At 37.2% G+C, this 17264-nt stretch overlaps 1 protein-coding gene across 1 annotated transcript in view; it reads right to left on the bottom strand.

Annotated features, from left to right (window-relative positions):
* The window catches only part of LOC100889507, a 45154-nt gene extending 36080 nt beyond the window's left edge, over positions 1–9074 (bottom strand). The window contains exons 1-2 of the mRNA XM_011662651.2: positions 8861–9074; positions 5275–5613 (exon numbers count right to left, since the gene is read on the bottom strand). Coding sequence (XP_011660953.2) covers positions 5275–5475 — 201 coding nt within the window. The 5' untranslated portion in view covers positions 5476–5613; positions 8861–9074. The remainder of the gene's footprint in view (positions 1–5274; positions 5614–8860) is intronic.
* Positions 9075–17264: the final 8190 nt, after the last annotated feature.

Here is a 17264-nt window from a genome sequence, read left to right on the forward strand (position 1 = left end):
CTCATAACATCACTGTGCAGATTAAGTCATATTTTACGAATTCCTCAAGGGGTTGTCACTTGCTACATTCTCACAGTCTCATGAGGAAGGAATATCCAGCAGTCATTTTCTAGGCCACGAGGTAGAGGCTGGATGTTGCCATGACAACCACTCGAACTTAAATCCTCCTCTTCCTCCTCCTTCTCCTCATTCCAATTCACAACCTCGCTACTCTGCTAAATATATTCTCTCTCCATTTCACTGCTCGCACACTATTTCACAAGACCATGTTTCCTTATTGCATTCACTCATGAGGTAATGGAGGTTACGGTAGGTCAATGCAAGAGATTCCTCTCAACTTATGTACATCCTCCTCTTCCCCCTCCTCCTCCTCCTCCTATAATATTCCTAATGATCTTGAATCATATCCCCTCAATATTGGAACCTGTGTTTAGTTTATTTCTCCTTTGCTTCCATTGAATCTATCTCTTTACAAATTTGTTCATCAAATTCATGACTTTCTACCTTCTCCCTTTTGATCTCCTCTATCTTTCTTTCTTCTCCTTCCACTCCTTCTCCTTCTCCAATCTTTTTGTTTAATTTCTCACCTTCCTCTTTACATCATCATACATACACTGTCTGCCAACAGCCAGCTGTTCAAGGGGCATTAACATATTATGTCCCTTTTGCAGTCAACCTCAAATTCTATAGAACTTTGCAGGAATTATGAATATGTCATGTATGTCCTATCTGTGAAATTTAAACGTTATCAGTGTCCTAATATTCAAATTATGCAATGAAACCCGTTTACTTGCTAGACTTCACTGTCAGACACTAACGTCAGTATTGAGTGACTGACTGGCTTTTTTTTCTTCTTTGGTAATAACATACATAAAATGAGCTGTAAAGGATTTGTCTACATCAATAACCCACTTCTTGTAATGGCCAAAATTAAACTGATTGAATCTTCGCACAGCATAAAACGTACGACCATGCGGGACAATGGTCTGAAAATCAAGACTATTACTTATTGGCCCTATAGCTCCTAAGTCGATTTGACAACTAATAGTCATTATTTTCCCACTTAAAGACATTTTCAAGCCCGGGGCCCTTTTTTTAAGGGGAGTTTTAAATTAGTATTATCTTTCAAATGCCATTGGAATTTAACCTTTTCATTTTTTTGGCCTGCAAATGGGACATAGTACCTTTAACACATACTTAATACAACGTAGCATCAAAAACAAAAATCTTATATGAAACTGAAACTCTCCCTAACAAGTTTGGCACCAGTTGATGATTGTATTATTGTGTCTTCAAATTTTGTTTTCCATCATCTAGCAAATTATTTACTTGATAACTATGAATACACTTTTTTAATAAAAAAATAGTGATTCTTGAAATAGAATCAAATCATTTCAAGGCCTCAGTGTTCTTTTTCTCTGCCTAATGAATGTCTGTACATTGTAGGCAGCATGCCAAACCACACTGCACAGAAAACAAGTAGGACAGGAAGATGAGCTCTCAAACAAATTATAAGATTGTCACATTAATGTTAATGGTCGGAAGAACACGGAACATGCTTCTCACTTATTAAAGAGCTACGTATCCTTGGATGTCTTTTTGAGAATATAAAAGTAAGGACTGTTCTTTGTGATAAAGTCATTGCATGCAATACACCAGTAGCTACAAAATATCTGGCAAATAAAAGTGTTGTCAGTTTCTAAAGCAAGAGAACAAGACAGTTAATAAGATATTTAGAGGCGTAGCATGGGTCCAACGAATGAGGGGGCACTGAGTGTCATGTTGGGGGGGGGGGGTCATGTTGGGGGTCTCACTAGGTGAATGAAATGCAAAAGAAAAGGGTCATCGAGTGGACTGAGTGTGAAATGGGGGGGGGGTGCAATCATCTTCTTTTTTATACAGCCTTAACCTCCCCCTACTTTCTATCTTTTCTTTTTTTTTTCTTCTTTTACACCTTTTGATTAGGGGCACATACCCCTGCCCCCTATAGCAGCACTACCAAAGCTTTCTGGGATAATTTCCGTAGATGTGATATAAACTTTTGCTACAAAATAGCCCACGACCACATGAAAGGCATAATGCCAAGCTATGTTGTGGGAGAGAGGAAGCATGTACGGAAGCTTGAAGTAATACACATTATTTTAAAGGTAGTGAATAATGTTGGTAAAAGGTCATAGTGATCACATTAGCTCCTATTAAATTGATTTGTAAATTTTGGATACATCTGTAAAGGCAGCAATCAACCACCTAAAATGTTGGTCTTGAATGCATGCATTATTGCAAAATTACATGCTTCGTGTTGACAATCCAAGAGATACAGGTAGAATCCATAAATCCCACAACAACAAAATGGAAGAAAAATAATTCCAAATATCTTGTCGTCAGCTCTTTAACTTACATGTAAGTGAAGACAGCCGACTGTTTATTTTGGTCCTAGACAACTATAGAGTATAGAAGCACCACGTATAGAAACATTTTCATCAAATTGTGACCGAAACCACTACCATGTACTCATCATAGATTGTCAATTCTCACTATTGAGCATATAAAACCCAGCGAGTATAAAAGAAAGTAGGTCATATTTCATGATATTTTACAGATCTACTGACTCAATTAGGACTACAGGAGAGGTGTGACAGAGATAGCTAACACATGAATATATAATACTCTTTCTCTTTTTACTAAAGGGCAGACAGCCAGGCAATGCTTGAATAAAGGAAATTGAATGAGGAAGTTTGGACCAGTACTGTTTGATTAATGGCAGATGTACACATTACAACAACAGATAATGCAAGTTATGAAGGGATTTAACAATAGCAGCTATAATTCATATCAATCAATGCCATATCTTTTTGCACACATGCACAAAATGATGTGATAAAAAGGAGATCTCTCTTATATTTTTGGCAGTTGACATTTTGTTATATATTGATCCTTTTGATGGAAACAAAAAAAGATCTGTCCTAAAGACAGAATTTCAAATAGTTTTCTAGTTTCTTAAACTCTCTGGATCTATCCTCTCTCCAATTTCTCCTACTATCTTTTATTCTTTTCTCACTTTTTTTTTTTAATTCTCCCTGCCTCCCACCCTGCCTCCTGCCTGCCTGCCTCCCTCGAGTCCCTCCCCTCTCTCTCTCTCTCTCTCCCTCCCTCCCTCCCATTTGCTGTTTTTCTTTTCTCTCTCTCACTCTCCCTCCCCCCCCCCCCCCCCCCCCCCCCCCGCCTCCTGTCCATCTCCTTGTATTTTTAGTTGCTAAAAGGAACAAAAGAATTGTTTGAAAATAAAGTCAAATCACTCCCTTTGAATCGTGAAGTAACATAATATGATGAGCATGTTTTCAATTTACTCATCAAAGAGATAGTGATCAAATAAAAAATTCCCATCCTAACCACTGTCACTTAGGAAAAGACAAAAATAGAATACAAGAACATACATGTCTGACATCACAAACAGATCACACGCGCGCACACACACACAGATTTCCACTTTCAATCAGAGATCTTGATAAGCCGAGAGGAAGGCAGTGACCTAGTGTTCTGTCTACCCTAGACTTCTCTTGCATCATCACCGAGGACCTAACATCACTCCCCACAACCGAAGATCACCGTAAGAATCCTCGAGAAGCCAATTATCATCACTTCAATCAGCTAACGAGAGTCGAACTCATTCCTCCAACAGCCTCGGGGCATTATATGATATCTATGACAATAGCTAAGCAGCAACCCACAGTCCCCGGGGTCGAAACCTCCAACTCTCAAGAAATATCATTTCGGAAAACAGTTCGCAGGGATATCTTTTAGTGCCTCGTTGTACTAAGCATGGAAAATTGATAGCAGGTGATCCCGAAAATAACAAAGTCAAGAGCAATTTTGCGATTGTGAGGGACCTTGTACATTATAAGCTATATTGGAAGAAGTTTCACTGAGATGCAGCTGGGATTAACATGACTGTATTCAATGTTTTCCTAACATGTACCCAGTTGAATACTGTGCCTGAGTTAAGTTTAGCAGGGGTTAATGGAAACTGTATGTTATATCAAAATCAAATTCTATCTTATAGGGTAATAAGAGTTTCAGAATGGAAATGTCTCATTTTCGTATGAAAAGAAGCTCCTAGATGAAAGAATTTTTCAGCACATTTTAATGGATGCATTTTTCAGCTCATTTTAATGGAAGCATTTTTCAGCTCATTTTAATGGGAGCATTTTACGCAGGATGTTCATTCATAAGGGGAATGTCAAACTAAATAAAAAGCTCTTATCTATCTAGGCCAAATCATTCATCTCTGTATATTTGTACATCAGGGAGTTAGAGGAAGACAGCTAGGTTCTCAGCCAACAGAATGGCTCACGGTCATCCATAGAGAAAGAAAAAGAATCATATATACCATCAATTTCTTTTCTTCAAATGTCTACACCACTGCATGTGTGTACACCAAAAGGATAGCCATTCAGAGCTCATTTAAAAGAATTTGCTTCATTTCTGTTTAAAGAGATCGTGTAACAATGTTAAATCTGAGATACACGGCCCTACGTGTTATCAGTGTCTGTGATATGGTGTAATATTGAAGCCCTAAAAAAATTGTGCTTCAAAATGATCAAGAAGTGCCTCAAAAAAGTAAAAATCTTTGAGTGACCGGTTTTACCATACTCGTTTTCCCCAATAGACTGTAGTGGTATGAAAACCGTCAGGCGAACGGTTTTCAAAATTTGTAATTCCAATCATAAATATCTTGATAATCAGGCAGGCGATCGGCTTGTAAAAGTCATGGGGTTCCTGACTGACCTAAAGGTTTATAATTATCATTGCATCATGAGCTAAATCCAGAATTTTGTTTCAGAATCTGAGACAAAGTTACCGGATCCCTTTAACTAAACTGAGAGATCTTCTCAATAACCTGGTGGTTTGGAGGGGTGCCTAGTTACTACAAAACTGTTCAACAGTGACAAGCGACTAATAGGAGGATAGGGAGGGGGCTCATGTTTTAGGGTGTCTTTTCCCTTAAAAATTTGCTTAAAAAGCACACATAAAGCATATTTTACAGCACCCTCTACAGGAGGATCTCGGACAAACAACTAAAAAAAAATTGAAACAAAAAAAGGGGGGAGGGCTCCTAGCACCCCTGGCTCCCATATATCATGTAAAAATTGTCTATCTCATAACTTACAAGACTCCCCCACCCCCCAGCCCCCTAAAAAAAAAATGTTTATATACAGTATATACAAAAATTAAAAGAAAATTCTTCAAAATTTACTTGCTGGAAATTTGTCTTACCATTTCAGCAATGTGGTGCTTGCGGACATCCCAGTTGAACATGACATTCCAGATGTTGTACGTTCCCACGGTGATGGAGACCGAGCCAGCCCCGCCCATAACGCACACCAGGAGGAGTAAGAGCACCATCCTCGTCATTGTGTGAGATGACTTCAGGAGTCTTGGTGTCAAGCAACCGAGTGCCCCCATCCTAATATCCATTGAAGGGATAGATGGAGTGATGAGGGGTTGCTAGGTAACCGGGATAATCTATGACATCACAGTGCACTTCATCGTCCTCCTACAGACTCATCATCGGCATATTCCTTTGTTTCCTGATATGTAGACGTAGGTGAGAACCTGGTAACCATGCAAATATGATTCAATAAAGTTATGAAATCATGCATTGTGTACGAGGAACTTATTGTAAAATGCAAATAGGAAAATCCATTTGCTTTAAAAGGGGGAATTTGTTGGTTTAGATTCTACTCTCTGCATTTAAACAGTTTATAATTCAAACTGATATCACTTTACAAATCAAACAAGGAAAGTGATTCCTGACATATTTTATTCAGTCACAAGTTGAAAGAAAACAAATATTTGAGAAATAAATAGACTTTACATTTAAAACAGGTTATATCCGAAATGAAAGTAGCATTCTCAGTCATGTTTTAGAAAGATTGCACAAACAGCCATCAAAATCTCAATTCTGAATGAAAAGAAATATACTAGTCTTGGAACCATGAACACATACTGAATATTCAAATGAAAAATGGTGATGTAACAAATTATTAATGAATAACCTAGCACAAACCCTTCATCTGTCAAAAAACAGTATAAAGACAACGGTAATTATAGTTTCAGAAATAGCATACATGCAGACATATGATAATCCTTGACATTTTGAAACATTTCTAAATTTCATTTCCATTTTCCTTTAAATCATTTAATTCGAGTCTGATCGTGTAGACTACTCTATATATGATATCTCTCATGCTGTGATATACATGTAGGCTAACCTAGAATTCAATTGTCACAGCAGGTACCCTTATTCATTCCATGTCTACAAATCATCCAATATGTCACACTATCTCTGTAATTCAGAAAATATGGCAGCATGCCTTAATTTCCTTCTGTCATCTCAAAACATTTTCAAGGTTTTGATATCATGAAATTGAACTAATGAATTTGACTAAAGGCATACCATATGTTTATGTTATTCACTATTTTATGGTATTTTACTTCTGTTTTCTGCTCAATAAAGCCATGGTGATAATAGAGTGGAGATAGTGCACACTTTGTGTGGAAAAGAATTCTAAGTCTTAAAACCAGGGTTTATCATCATCACCGTCATCATCATCATCATCATCATCATCATCATCATCATCATCATCACCATCATCATTGTCATCATTATCATTATAATTGTATAATTATTATTTGTATCATTATTATCAATATTAGTGTTATAACCATTATTATCATTATTCTGAAATATAATGACCAAATTGTTCTCTTACATGCCTATTATACCTCTCCAGCTTGTGAGTCATGATGTTATTACAGAATCAGACCAATGTAACTTTTCCCTGAATCTAATATGTATTCATGAGGATAAGCAGATACTACGTATCAATCAAGCTAAACACATCAAAAATCAAACGAAAAACATCAACAAGGCGGTCTTCAATGCATCCTGAATGATAACTCTTATTTCTCTAGGACACTCCATCCTCTCCTATTGAGTACCTAGGCCTGTCCCCATCAGCACGAGATTGCCAAATAACCTGCTATTTTAACTATCCCGAATGCCAACTATCCAGTTATTTTGCGTCTTCATCACCCCGAAGTTGCAATTAGTAGGATATTTGGTCGAGATAATCATCCCAAGATATCTTGGGCTAGTTTGCAAAATATCCCGCTATTTGTCCGGTGCATCCTCACCAGCCCGAAGACTCGCACTATGCGTGAACGCTGAGCAAAATATCTAGAGCCAATTTCTCGAGCTTGAGTTTCAAGTTTCGAGGTCAAGTCTCGGGCTGATGAAAACGTGATTTGTAACTTCTGGATTATTTCCCAAATCAGAAATAGCAGGCTATTTGGCAATCTCGAGCTGATGATGAAGACATACCTAATGATAACTCTCATTTTTCAAGGACAGTCCATCCTCTCCTATTGAGTACATAGGCCTGTCATCATCAGCTCGAGATTGCCAAATATCCCGCTATTTCTTATTTGGGAAATGATCCCGAAGTTACTAATCGCGTGTTCATCAGCTTGAGACTTGAAACTCAAACTCAAGATATTTTGCTCAGCATTCGCGCATAGTGCGAGTCTTCAGGGTGGTGAAGACGCACCGGACAAATAGCGGGATATTTTGCAAACTAGCCCAAAATATCTTGGGATGATTATCTCGACCAAAAATCCCGCTAATTGTAACTCGGGCTGATGAAAAAGCAATTTAGCTGGATAACTTGCGTTTGGGATAGTTAAAATAGCGGGTTATTCGAGCCGATGAAAACAGGCCTAATGAGTAGATGATACAAGAGACTTGTGCAGCTGAACAGAAAAGGCAGCGAATAAAGTAAAATAAATTACCACTTCTAGCTGCAACGACAAATTGGCTGATGGCGAAAAAATTCTATGGCAGGAATTTCTTCCCTTTAGATGCTTTGATTTCTAAAGCAAAAAGCGCTGCTCTCTGAATAGCTATTAAAGTGAAGTCCTTTAGTGAAGTCCTTTCAATGGAGATTCAAATTTGCAAAGTGTTTGCTGGTGATGAATATCTGGGCGTGATGGAGTTACAAAATAAACCTTTAACAAAAGATAATGCTGACAAAGGAAAAGGTATTCTGTGGCTTAAGGTATTTGTCACTTTAAAAAAGTTACATATTCGTCTATAAGAGTGAGATATCAGCTGGAAAGTTTCATTTCCCAGAGCATCGATCATGTCTACTGCGGTTCACCTCTTTTTTTAAAACACTGATCTTCATCAGGAAAACTTTTGTGAGGAACCAACTGAAATATTAACCAAATTCATCTTCATATAAATCTGATGAGAGCAAGAAATGTATCAAGTTTATAAACTGGTAGAAATGAATGCCCTCTGGTTCTCCGCACACAATGACAAAATGTCAGCTTTTAAGGAATAAAAATTACCGTTTAATGACTTAAGAACATCTATAAAATATAAGTAAATAGTTATCCTTCTATGATATGACTTCTTTTTAAAAATCTTTGTTTCATTTTACCTCATTCATTTCTCTTCCTTTTGTGTTTGAATGGTGAGAATTTCAAAAAGTTGTCCCGGATTTCCTTCAGCTCATGACAGAGAAAAGCAACAAAGAAAAAAAAATCCATCTCACATTTGGCAATGAACGGTACGTATCCTTCAATTCTGCCCTTTTATTTGCGTAGCTACAATGTAATACAGCAGTAATGACTGGCATTTAAAGTACCGGTAAATGACAATCATGCTCATTTAACAAACATAACAGGCAATACATGACACATTTCCTTCAATATAGGCAGACTATTCACAAACTAAGTGACATGGCCTTTTGAAAAAAGAGGTTTTGGTGAAACATGGATTCTAATAGGTACTCACCACTAAGTAGCGCTGTTAATCTGCACACATGTATTCAACCTGCTCTTCTCAGCTTGCGGAATAGGACAATACTGTTTCTTCTTCTGCTTCTTCTTCCCCCATCAATCTTGGCATGGGCGAGGAGCTTTCCAATGTGACCTCAAGCGAGGGCCATAGGGGCAGGATCAGGCGCTCACCACGCCAGCCACTGTGGGGGCAGCAAACATGAGAATCCTTGCTGTGTATTAGAAAGGGGGAAGACCCAGGAGATGATCATTAGTGAGGGATTAGGTCGTTAAGCCTAAGCTGTGAACAGTTTTTGTTCAGATACAACTGCTAAAGAGAGATTATGTCATCGAGGCACAACAAAAATTAACGTGCAGTAGTAATTATGTTTTCTAGCTGCCATGGCATGAGCAGATGATTTGTGTTAGAGCCTTGTATCTCCACACTTCAAGTATCCAGGCAAATGTATGTGTCAGTGAGACAACAAATTGTTGATGAGCTTCGACCAGTACGTGAAGAAAACTATTCATCTGTCTAACATGTCTCTGATATGTCCATCTTTTGCTTTCTTGACGTGTTCATTACGAATTGATACACTATTCATAACAAACACTCTCATTCTCTCTTCTCCCCTCTCTCTCTATCTCTCTCTCTCTCTATAATATCTCCTTCCCTCTTCTTTAATGTCTCACTTTCTCTTTTACTGGCTCTCATTTTCCCAGTCTCTCTTTTCTTGATGTTGTATTCTACCCCCCCCCCCTCACTCACTCTCTCTCTCTCTCTCTCTCTCTCTCCCTCCCCCTTTCTCTCTATCTCCCTCCCTCTTCTTTAATGTCTCACTTTCTCTCTTTTACTGGTTCTCATTTCCCCGGTCTCTCTCTTTTCTTGACGTTGTATGGCTGTAAAATCTCTCTGACTTTCAATTTCCCATCATTGATTAATCAAAACCAGTCTTGTGGATAATTATGCTCCATACAAATATTCCCCATTCAAGGTCTAAATTCAACTTTTAGTATTGCTTTGCATTGTGCGGTTCCGTGATTTTTTTTCTTCTTCATTACTCTCTATTATCATCAGAAAGAGAGAGAGAGAAAACATAATTTGACTATTAATTCAAATATTGAGTCAACGCCTTCTGATCAAAAAACATTTTTCAGACGACAAAGATGATTAATAGAAGTTCCCTGATGGCTTTCATGGGGAGTGAGTCTTCACAATTACAAGCTTTTCAGAAACACCATATGGTAGCCCAATTGATGCATCCTTTTGTCAAAAGAAACCATAAAAAAGAGAAAGATATTACTTCATGACTAGAAGCCTCATTTGTTTTGTCCAAATCTAGAGCACGTTTCAAAACACTGCATATAGAAGCATGCGGCAAATGGCAATTATTCACTTTGTTGATATTATTATCCAGCCACACAATGCAACCACATCAATGTGCATGCTGTAAAAATGAATAATTTAACGTTTGTCTTGCGAAAAACGAAATTATTCACGATATCATTTTTTTTCGTCCAAAGTTTATAGTACGTTTCAAATCACTGCATATAGAAATATGCAGCAAATGGCGATTATTCATTTATGTGATATATCATTATCCAGCCACACAATACAACCACGTCAATGTGCATGATGTAAAAATGAATAATTTAATGTTAGTCTTGCGAAAAACGGAATTATTCACGATATCATTTGTTTCGTCCAAATTTTATAGTACGTTTCAAATCACTGCATATAGGAATATGCAGCAAATGGCGATTATTCATTGATGTGATATTATTATCCAGCCACACAATACAACCACGTCAATGTGCATGATGTAAAAATGAATAATTTAACGTTTTTCTCATGAAAAAAAGAAATAATTTAGATATCGGTAACGTGTATGTGAATGATCGACAAGTTCGCCGAGTTGCGAGGTGTATATGCAGTGGTGTACGGGATATTGCCCCAGCATGCACGGCACTTAGCAACCAAGGAGGATTATTAATATCATGCTGCTAACCATGCTTATCTACCGACTCCCTGGAGGGGGGTTTAATTTATATCCCAACCTGCAAATGATCAGTCTGCTCTTTCACACCATATCAAAGTTTCAAACGTTAAAGGGATTGGGTAACTTTGTCTCAGATTCAAAAACAAAATCCTGGATCTAGCTCATGCTGCAATGATAATTATAAACCTTTAGGTCAATCAGAAACCCCATGAAATTTACAAGTCGATCGCCTGTCTAATTATCAAGATATTTATGATTGGAAATTGAAATTTAAAAATTTGCTATCCTAACGGTTTTCATAGCACTAAAGTCTATTGGGGAAAATGAATATGGTAAAACCGGTCACTCAAAGATTTTTACTTTTTTGAGGCACGTCATGATCATTTTGAAGCGCAATTTTTTTAGGGCTTCAATATAACAACATATCACAGACACTGATAACAGGTAGGGCCATGCTTAACAATGTTAAACAATGCCTTTAACTCTCTGAATCATCAAAGTTTCCGACAGAAAATCTTTCAACCTGGATCTCATCCATCAAACTGATTTTGTTTTAATGATTTAATTATCTAATTTGGTTCATCTGTACTACATTAATTCAAATTCAAAGCCGATATAATTTCACTCTTTCCTCTCCTTACCATACAATGTTGACAGATTTAATGATCACTTATACAATACAATGACAAACACTTCTCCTTTGTAAGGGTATATACCTTTTCCATACTCAATACAACAATAATGCTTACTTTAAATGAGAAATAGTGTATTTTTCTGAATTAATCTTTTCATGATTATTGTAAAATACATATACATGTATGTCACTTCCCACAATTTGTCATTTAACTGCTAATATAAGAGTTTTCGTCACTGGAGCGAATATCAGATTACCCAGGGGTGGCATCAATTTGTTTAGCTCTATGCTGGTGTGAAATAAACCTTTCCTTCTGTTACCAGGTTCATGAATAGGTAGGAATGTTTAAAGGTGACGACGAGGTGACGAGGATCAGGACTTCCAACTCCACAAGTTTACTTAAACAATCCGTGTCAATTCTTTCTTTCCTCCAGGCCACACATTCCTCTCCCTCTCTCATTTTTATGTCTTTCATTATCTCACATTTTTCTCCTTTGGATCACACAAAGAAATACTAAATGCATTCTCCATTGGTATTAAGATTGACTTTAAGGTGTGACAGACTGGAATTTGCTGGAAGGTGAGGGGTGAGGTCTGTGCACTATGCCACCCCCTCCCCTCCCCCCATCCCCTCCCCCCCCCAAAAAAAAAAAAAAAATTACTTATACTTCAGGCTTATAATATCTCATCCTTTTGTCACAGAGTCAGACAAAAAAACCAACAACAAAATAAGCATTATTTTCTTGAAAAAAGCTTTTTATTCTAGAATGCTCATTTGAAATGATACAACTGTGTCTGTAGATACTCATTAGACCTTTCCCGTAACAGTAGAAGGCATATCTTGTATGTTTGGAGCCAGAAGGGTGTTAACTTCCATACTTTACCATAGAGTTAATGCCTTTCTGGATCTGAAAAGATGATTTATCGTTGACGCACTACTCTACACCAGTCTTACTTTACAGTGTTCAAAACATGACAAAGGAGGACCATAACGAGAAACGACGAGATCATTATCAAATATCAAAACCTCTCCACGATCCTCATTGTTAAAATACAGACGAACCAAAAACCATGCACGAGACCATTGTGTTACCTTTTTCAATGAGAATTACCAGGTTTCAAGGTTGACTTCTGCAGCTTTCTGAAGTGTGACCTTTGCAAATATAAATCATTTGATCCATTTTTGTCTATTTTCTCCTCTACTGAGACTGATCAATACAAGTATGCAACTCACCTGATATATATTAGAAATGTCTGCTTTTGATCGAGGGAAACACCAAAAGCAATAGCAGTCTGGTCCCTACAGAGATAAAGTTCCTGATTTGCCTCTCTGTCCGACTATCTCTCTCTTTCTGTCTCGACCCAAAATCCTTTAGAGAAATGACAAAAGTTCATTGAATCACAAAAAGTCCAACTGCTACACTTTTCTGACGGGAACAAGTGACAAATGTAATTGAATGGGGCAGTCCACACGTGGAAGAAAACAAATAAGAAAGATGTTGTTTACAATTGAAAGAGAAGAGACTGGAGTGAACAAACCTTCAAATGCTGCACGCTGTCACAGAAATAACAAAATCCTGATATGAATGGGCAATACTACAGTTGACAGTGTGCGGTGAGTTGGACATACTACTAACTGGCCTGGTCTTCAAAACTACGGTAAACCTCTATAGGGAATCGCGATTGGCTTTCTGCCCAAAGACCTATTTCAATTTTTACAAGTTTTGGCGTCATTCTAATTCTTGCTAAGCTTGGGATTCCTGGTAATCAAATTATTTTCTTTTATGGGCAAGGTTGATTTATGATTATGTATCCTATTCTTATAAATTCATTGCAATAAACAACTTTTGAGAGAACATAAGAACAAATCATCTAGTTCAAATTTCAAGAGGATCATGCATTTCTATGGGGAATATAAATTTCACACACATTTATAGTTAGAATTCAGAGCTTCCATATACATCTTCTTCTCTCTTATTCCCTCTAACTACAATTGAATAGGCCTCTCTGATGAGTCTATCAAGTTCCTGTTGTATTAACCTTGCCGTACACAAAGTGCTAGAAAAACATTCTATAATTGCATTTTGGCAGTCACTTAAACATGAATATGTTCAAAATCATTTACAATACAGCCTATTTGCATGATAATAGATTCTAAATTCACATGATTGATAGTACGGCGACTGTTTGGCAATCAACAGTCGCATATTGGAATCCATTTAAATGCAATTGTTGTATTTGTACATGAAAAGAGGGAATCAGAAGGGTCTAATTGGTAGCTTAAAGAGAAGGTCGAGTTCATAGCGGTAAAGGTGAGAACATAGTTCGTGAGGATTCTCTTCCTTTGTATCCCATTTTTGAAAAGTATCAATCATATACATGTAGGTAATAGAATGACCCCCCCCCCCCCCAAAAAAAGGAAATGCTCTTTTAATGCCATATTATTCAAAATATGACAAGAAATAGCTGAAGAGCGTAGTCCAAACATCAATGCATAGTATGCAGTGCATGTGTTTCCACAACGATTGAGTCAACAAAAAAATTCATTACAATTATTCTGAAACCTCACAGTACATATCAATTGTTATGCATTTACTTAATCAATCTTTTCCCAATGACTTCCAGACAGTTTCTTTCACTAACAATCTTTAACTTTGCTAGCTAATCCTATCATCTGTCACAAGCTTGCCGTAACACCTCAATCACACCCTAATTGTTTGAGCACTAAGTTAATGGATTACTGCTGATGAAGGACACTTGATTCTCCTAACAGGTGGTAGAGTGTTGGATCATGGTTGGATCAATATTCATTTATTTTTAATCAAAATGCTAATATTTCTAGTTGTGTGCATGACAATGGGATAATGTACTTTTATGATCGCATGTAGTTATAATTTTGACAGAAAAGTTAGTAAATCCCTTGAAGCTGAGAAAGAATTAAGTGGGCTATTATCCTGCTGGCATTAGGATCCTGTCATGTCAATATGGGCTATTAGAGGCAAAGGTCGACAAAGTAATTTATCTATTTCTGTATTTGTAACTTTCCTTTATCATTTTGTATTTTATATTGCAACCTCTCTGTCCTGTACTCCAGCCCCCCTTCTCCCCCCCCCTTCTCTCCCCCCCCCCCCCTCCCCCCCCCCCTCTCTCTCTCTCTCTCTCTCTCTCTCTCTGTGCCTACTCTCCATTTTCTCTATTTGCTGTTCCTTTTTGAGACACTTCAGTACACAAATTTATTATTAAACAATTAGCTTCTTATTACTCGGCTACAGAATAAACCACTACATTAACACACTCAATCAGCACAACTACCGATAACAAGTAAAAACATGAATATGTAGGTGATCTATCCCTTTAACTTGGTTGTAATCTATCAGAAAACATAGGTGTGAGTTCCTGTCTATGGCAACACTAACAGATAGATTACAAATATATCAATTATAAACCCAATACATTTGCAGACAGCTGAGTACATATCACGGGGTAGAAGAAAGAGATCATATTCATGATTGTGATGGCTGCATTTGCTGTTATGAATATTCAGGAATACATTCTATAGAGGACAACTCCAGGATCTTGTAAAATATGGGGTCCCATTTTTTTTTTAAATCTATCAAGAAAGCAAAAAATGCTTCAGATTTCGGGGTGACTGTTTGGGAGATGACCACTTTATGCTCCCGATAACAGATAAAACTAGATGGAATTCGACTGCGCGCAGTCGAAAATGATGCCTCCGTTATAGAGCAATTTTACAAACCAAAACAGAAAAAAAAAATTGAATTCACGTTCAATGGTAATCCATTGACAGGTCCTCAGAATATTGTGATTACAAGCAATTTCTCATATACATATATGACCCTTTGATCTTTGACCTCATGACCATAAAATCTACTCAGTTCATTGGCTCTGCAAGATGTTCTGAGTTAAATAGTAATCCATCTGTCAGTTCTAATGAGAATGCGTTCACAAGCTATTTTTGCATACATAATGGGCCCATGACCTTTGACCTTTGACCTTATGAACCAAGAATCTACTCAGTTCATTGGCTCTGCAAGTAACAAACATGACCTAATTTTGGCATGAATCCATCAATCGGTTCTTGAGATAACGCGATCACAAGCTGTTTTTGCATTCATAATGTGCGCTGTGGCCTTTGACCTTTGACCTACGTGCTCCAAAATGTAATCAGATTGTCTTCCTATGGTGATACACACTATCATTAAGTTTGAAGTTTAAATCTCCAGTGGTTCTTGAGATATTATGATAACAATCTCAATGTATGGAATTTCATAAGTTGACCTCTGTGACCCTTGACCTTTGACCTACGTGCTCCAAAATCTAATCAGATCGTCTTCCTATGGTGATACATACTATCCTTAAGTTTGAAGTTTTTACATCTCCAGTGGTTCTTGAGATATCATGATAACAATCTCAATGTATGGAATTTCATAAGTTGACCTCTATGACCCTTTACCTTTGACCTACGTGCTCCAAAATGTAATCAGATTGTTTTCCTATAGTGATACACACTATCACTAAGTTTGAAGTTTAAATCTCCAGTGGTTCTTGAGATATCATGATAACAATCTCAATGTATGGAATTTCATAAGTTGACCTCTGTGACCCTTGACCTTTGACATACGTGCTCCAAAATCTAATCAGATCGTCTTCCTATGGTGATACATACTATCCTTAAGTTTGAAGTTTAAATCTCAAATGGTTCTTGAGATATCGCGCTAACAAACTCAATACAAGGAATTTCATAAGTTGACCTCTGTGACCTGTGACCTTTGACCTACGTACTCCAAAATCTAATCAGATCGTCTTCCTATGGTGATAAATACTATTCCCGAGTCTTAAGTTTAAATCTTAAATGGTTCTTGAGATATTGTGATAACGGTCAAACGGGACGGACGGACGGACGTACGGACGGACAACCCGAAAACATGATGCCTCCGGCACCACCTTCGGTGGCGGAGGCATAAAAACAAAAAATATGATCTTTTAAAAGTAAAAGGAAAATATCCTCCTCTCATTTCTTTTAATAACACATTATGGGATTATATTTCTCGTCATTCATGCTTGTACAGCACGTAGAGAAACTTTAGTTTATTATGCGCTATATAAATATTGTATTATTATTATTATTATTATTAATAATGTATGCACCTCTCGCCATGTATTAAATCTTCATATATATCTAGCACCATTATATGTATAATTATATCAGACAACATTTTTAACTAACTTTTCACTCTATTGCGTTGTTCAGGCATGGCTCAGACGAACAAGGAGCTAACTTGAACAATATGCAAAAATGACAGTAGATTTAGTTTGTGAATGTTGCAGTGTGTGTGTGTATTGGGTTTTTACAGACGTGTATCAATCAGATATGATTATTTACGTCTGGGACCGACCTTTAAACGTCACCATCCGAAAGACGTGACTCAGTTTCGAACCTGCGTCCTCGGCTGAATCAGTTTGTAACTTCCACTTTTTAGCTGGATTACAGGCGCACGCCACAACGCCTAGTGCTACAAATGATATGCTAATATTAGACTTGTTATCTAAAAAAAAAACAGTTTGTAATTTAATTTAACTGTACATGTATCTTATGGTGGAATGACCTTCAGTCAAACAAATACTATTTATTCACAGTATGCGAGTTTGTGTTGCCTAATATGTAGATGAAGGTTGACATACTGTATGTATGCCTCAGTGGCGATCAAATTATTCTATTTGAAGTATGTGTTGATTCCTTCTACCAGGAGATGTTGGCTTCTAGA

The sequence above is a fragment of the Strongylocentrotus purpuratus genome, unplaced genomic scaffold, assembly GCF_000002235.5.
Source record: "Strongylocentrotus purpuratus isolate Spur 01 unplaced genomic scaffold, Spur_5.0 spur5_contig_838, whole genome shotgun sequence".
In the NCBI taxonomy this organism is placed as follows: Eukaryota; Metazoa; Echinodermata; class Echinoidea; order Camarodonta; family Strongylocentrotidae; genus Strongylocentrotus; species Strongylocentrotus purpuratus.